The sequence below is a fragment of the Gossypium hirsutum genome, chromosome A11 (genome assembly GCF_007990345.1).
Source record: "Gossypium hirsutum isolate 1008001.06 chromosome A11, Gossypium_hirsutum_v2.1, whole genome shotgun sequence".
Lineage (NCBI taxonomy): Eukaryota > Viridiplantae > Streptophyta > Magnoliopsida > Malvales > Malvaceae > Gossypium > Gossypium hirsutum.
Genome location: NC_053434.1, coordinates 2,666,170 through 2,671,941, shown reverse-complemented (window position 1 = coordinate 2,671,941; position 5,772 = coordinate 2,666,170). Strand labels below are relative to the sequence as shown.

At 26.9% G+C, this 5,772-nt stretch overlaps 1 protein-coding gene across 1 annotated transcript; it reads left to right on the top strand.

Annotated features, from left to right (window-relative positions):
- Positions 1-4,544: 4,544 nt before the first annotated feature.
- On the top strand, positions 4,545-5,464 carry LOC107943776 (uncharacterized). Its single transcript, XM_016877586.2, has one exon. It carries the CDS (start codon positions 4,618-4,620, stop codon positions 5,266-5,268), a length of 651 nt encoding a protein of 216 aa, XP_016733075.2. The 5' UTR covers positions 4,545-4,617; the 3' UTR covers positions 5,269-5,464.
- The last annotated feature ends 308 nt before the right edge of the window (positions 5,465-5,772 follow it).

Here is a 5,772-nt window from a genome sequence, read left to right as displayed (position 1 = left end):
ACAACATTATTACTTAATGTTCAAACAATATAATTTCTTATATTCTCCAATTATAATTTTCTCTTCAAATTTCATAATTCCATAATCTATTATTATTATTATTATTTATTTACTTATAAATTTTAATATATACGTATATATTACATTTTTATTTCTAAATTATTCTATACTACAATATAAACATCTAAATAAAATTAATTTAAAAAAAATCTTGTAGTACTTACAACAAAAATATTGAGATGATGTCTTCCTTCACTCCTTAGCCTTCCCTTTTCCTTTTTCTTCAATTAGGTCCTCTCCTTTCTTTTCTTTCTCTTCAATTTCACATAAAACATATGACATTTTTATGTTAGAGAAAATAATTAAATGACTTTCCTATGCTATTAAAAGAATAAACATGTATGATATAATAAATTTATCATTTCTTACATTAACTTACATTTCAATTTATTCCATAACTAAAATTATTTCCATTCCTATTATAATCTATGCTTTATTTTTATTTAAATTCTACTTATAACTTAGTTTAACTCCCAAATTTTCACTAATAAACCCCAATTTTAAACTTCTTATAATTTACTCCTTATTGCAATCTATTTCACAATTCAATCTTTTTTTTTCTCAATTCTAATTTGAATTTTTCAGAAGTTCAATCTCTAATTTATCCATAAATTCAACAATAACTATATATAAAAAAAATCTAATAACTCTCAAAATTTCAACATATACCTAATAGTATTTTGTTCTAGGATCATAAAAACTCAATAATTACAAGAAAATGAATTAAATTGACTTACCAAATTGAATTTGAACCCTTGAAATCTCAAATTTTCATTTTTTTTCTCCCTTTTTCTCTATTTCGTCCCTGCGATTCTGTTTGTTTCTTTTTTTCTATTCTGTTTCTTTACTTTTCTTATGTTTTATATATTATATATAATATAATATAATAATATAATATAATATAATATATTATATATTAATACTTAAATATTAAGTTAATATAATATATAATATATATTTTTATATAAAAAATATCTTAGATTTTTTTTCTTTCAACATTAAACCGACTCATTTAATAATAAGGGCATATTTACCTATTTAGTCCTTTTTATTTTCTTTAATCTATAATTAAACTTTCACACTTATTTCAATCTAATCCTTTTTCCTAATTACTTCTAATTAAGTCAAATTCACCTAATCAAAACCTAATTAGACACACAACTAACTTCGTAAATATTTGTAATAAATATTTACGAATCCGATTTATCGGAATGGAGTCCCGAGAATGCATTTTTTTTTTCTTTTTAACAATTTAACTATATAATCAATAAAATTTTCCTATCAAAATTTTCATGCAGTATTCCTATCGTAATATAGACTATGCCACAATATTAAAATAATTTTTCTTTCTAGATCGGATTTGTGGTCACGAAACCACTATTCTGATTTTTACTGAAAATGGGCCATTACATGTTTTTAGTATGTAAATTAGTGATACTTAGTCACATTTTTAATAAATTTGTCAAGTAGCATATTTCAATTAATATAAAGTTGCATAAGAAATCATTCTACACAAGTAAATTGAAAATAATTTAAAAGTACATAAATATTCAAGAAATAGATACATGTGGCAAATTGAGTAATATTTTAGCAAGCATGTGGCAAAGGGAGTAATTTTTAAGCAAGTGTAGTTAGATATGTCATTTTCAATCAGCTGTGAAAAAATTTACCCATTCCAACGTTTTTTTGTTTTGAAGGTTTTAGCTCAACAACCTATTACAAACCTCCATTCACCAAACACTACAATTAGAGGGCTTAATTATCCAATCCTCCATTTGTGCCAAAATTAAATAAAAAAAAGGCTAAAACTCTATTTACTAAACACTCCAATGATCTATAAATTAATTAAATTAACTTTTTATAATTTTTTTTATAAATTTTAAGTTTACAGATATCTTAAATATTAAAATGTAAAAGAGGGATTCACTTACTCTTTTATTACACAACTAAAAAATGGTGTTTTTTTTAAACAAAAGAGTAATTACTTTATAATATTTTGGTTTTTAAAAATCAAATTGAATTTGATTTGGATTAATGCGGTTAGTGATTTTTTCGAATTAAATTTTTTTATATGCTTTTTTAAAGTTATTTTCAAATTTTATACGTAGCATATTTATTTTTATATATAAAAAATAATTATAAATTAAATAAAAACAAAATCCAACGTGAACCAAATATTAGTATTCAACCGCAAGTAGACAAATACTTAAATTGGGAAACGAAAGTTGTATTGGATTGTTTAGCTCTTCTTCTTTTTTTTTTTAATATAAAAAAGTAGCATTGAATTAGAATGATGAAATCATATGTTATCAAGAGCTAAGATGACCCATGATTGGGTGTTTAAAAGCATAAACTGTTGGGAAATTATCATTTAAAGATACTATTACTTGAGTGAAAGATGACCCAACAAGAAGCTTCTATAAGTGCTATTTTCCTATGCTTCAATCTCTTTTTTAAGTCATTACCGTGAAAATATATGCAAGCTTATATATTAAGAGTTAGATTATTTTTTATTATTTTTATTTAAAAATAATAAATTAATTTATATATGTTAGAAGAAAGAGTAAATTAGTTATTCTATTAAAAATTTCTTCCATTTTTATTGTTAAATAAAAACTTGGTCTCTACACGTTAGCACGAGATACACATGGTATGTCAATGTATAATTGTATGGTTATTTTGTTAGCTGCGCTAGTTTTTAACAATAGAAATAGATAAAATTTTTAACAGAATGGACTGTAATATGTCTATAAGAATTTGCAACTTGATTTCATGGTATCAACTTAAAAAAATAAAAATAAAAATAAAAACCAATGTGAAAGAACAACTAAATTCAGGAGTTAAAAGTTGCTATATCCCTTTTTATGAAATACAAATGTCGGTAATTTTTTAAGCATAATACTAAATTTAACTCTCAGCATTTATATTTTTAATTATTAATCTTTTAAAAAGAGTCGATTTATTTTTTCATAACATAAATGCTAACTAAAATATTAATTGTTTAACAATATTAACATGACAACCCGTATCCCATAAGAATTATCATATTTAAAAATTTATCGTTTTAATTAATATTTTATTAAATTTAAATTTTTTAAAAAGTTGAGGATGAAAATGTATCTTGTCTCGAACTATTGTTGCCTCGTCTAATGAGGTCAGTTCTCCACTTGTTGGCAATCCCGATATTTCGATACCAACTTCCAATTTCGATGGATGTCTGTTAGACTTGCCCTTTTAAAAGAAGAGCCTATGAACACTTTAATTAGAAGTATGAAACTTTTTTAAAATTAAAAAAGACCATAAGAAAAATGGGTGAAACATTGAAATGATGAAGAAGGGGTCCGTAAGGAAATTGATTGCTGTTCAGTCAACAGATTAGATGAAAAGGATAATCAAACTCAACACCCCATTAAGTGGGGCTAAGAACATTAGATTAGATGGCCAACCACGTTCAGTCCCACTCCATTCCAGAGATGTGAAACGCGTCTCAACACTCATTAAATCACTTTTTTTAGTTACTTGTAACCCTAATCCAAGCAAAGTACACATGTTTTCTAGTTTCTTCTGCGTGTCGCCCAATCACATGTTTTTCCCCTACACCCCACCTACGACAAATTCCACTTACACTTGGCAAGAAGTTAAATTATAATTTTTATTATAGTAAAAATATAATTTTATCATTTTAATGGTTAATATATTTGTAATTTTTAAAAGATTAAATTAAAATTTATTATTTTAAGGATCAAAATATAATTTTTGTATTTATTAATTTAAAATTATAAAAATTTTAAAAGGTTTAAATGAAAAAAAAATTATTTTAAGGAGGCCGGGACCCTGTCAACCCCCCTAGTTATGCCCTTGATATATAATAACATTTGAGGTCGGATTCATTTTATGTAAACTTTGTATGGATATCACCTAGAATTATTTTGATAATGTAATAAGAAGTCAAAAAAAATTAAAAAAAATTAGAGGATCCAAATTAAGAACTTAACTTTTAAAAAGATCAAAATTACAAAATTTTCATATATAAAACAAATTAAAAATGATTGAAACCAGACTATTTACAATTTTTTTTAATAATCTAATTATAAGTTTTGATTATATATGCTCTTTTTAACATAATGTCTAGAACTATTTATAACCCTCTCTAACTCATAAATAGGAGGATAATGCGCTTTAATACACTCGAACCCACATCCTTTTATATCAATAATAATGTCCATACTAATTGAGTTAAGATTTGATTAACTGTAATTTACAAAGTTTAACCCTGCTTAACAGTGATTCTTATATAATATGAATGACATTATCAACAGAAATAATTATAAATGTACCATCTCAAATTCTTAGAAAATAACTTCAAATTCTAGTACTAAAACGCACCGTTCAGTTCCCCTCCCAAGTACCACGGTTAAAATTTTAACCGCCATGGAAGCAACCATAGTTAATTCATCCGCCTCAAATACACCTCCACCTTTTTAAAAAGCTCACCCTCACAAAAAACCACAAAGAAAACTGCGGGTGATACCTTCAGTCCTTTAACTGAAAAAAAAAATGGCGTTTTACGTGGACGAAGAAGAGGTCTGGAAATGTCCAAAGCATCCATCGAAACGTCGCCGTAGTGGAATCTGTCCGTTTTGCCTCCGAGACAAGCTCGCTTCTCTCTGTCCCGACTGCGCCCACTCCCGTCCTTGCGCGTGTAGTGCCACCTCTTCCTCTTCTTCCTCATCTTCTTCTTTCTATCGTTTCTCGATTCCTGCTGCCGATGATAACTCCGGTACCAGAAGTTTCGGACGCGGTTCTAATCTTACCGGAAGAGAACCTACGTTCCGACGATCGAGATCCCTAGCGGTTCGTTTCCTCTTATCGAAACCTGAGCGTTTAAGCGAAAAGAACGAGTCGGCGAGTGGTAAGTGGAAGACGCCGTCATTTTGGTCGATGTTTAAAGCCAGCAATAAGAGCAAGCGATACGAGAGTGAAGATTGTCGAAGAGAAGAAGAGAAAGCGAGAATAGCAGAGGAAGAACGGATGAGGATGATGAGGAAGTCGAGGTCTGTTTTGGTGACGTCACATTCCGGTATCGGAATATCGAAATTATCGCCGTCTACGAAAGCAAAGAGCTGGTATTTCCCGAGTCCGATGAAGGTCTTCAGGCAAACAAGGGGATTGGTTTTCCAAGAACGCTCTCCTTTGTATCGAGGGTGATTGTTTCTATTAGTTATTTTTATTCTTAAATCATTTGTATAATAATAACTAAATATATTTTTTAAGATTAACTACAGAATGAACAAAAATATGATTTTTTTTAGATATTAAACATTTTGGAATTTGAGGTTCTTGTTATTGATTGAATAGGATGTTTGATATGAGTAAGAATTTCTATTTTCTTTTTGTGTTTTAATCTATGAATTTGGGCAAATTTTCTGGAATTAAACTCAAAAATTATTTGAGCTCTTATCTAACCAAAGAAGATATGAATTTGAGTTATATGTATATAACTAATTTGTTGTAAATAAAGAATAAAGTAATTTCTCTTTTATTTATGTATGTAAAAAATTTATATAACAAATTTTTTTTTAAAAATTATTATATATAAAAAAATTTTATTTAGCTTAATTTTTATGGACTTTTATTTATATTTCCAGTTATCAACTCTGAATAAAATAATATCTGTTAAATTTGATATTTCCAGACTTTGATAAACAAAAA

Bases quoted from the DNA above. Each gene is read 5' to 3' on its own strand.
- LOC107943776 (XM_016877586.2), top strand. From the start codon at position 4,618: ATGGCGTTTTACGTGGACGAAGAAGAGGTCTGGAAATGTCCAAAGCAT.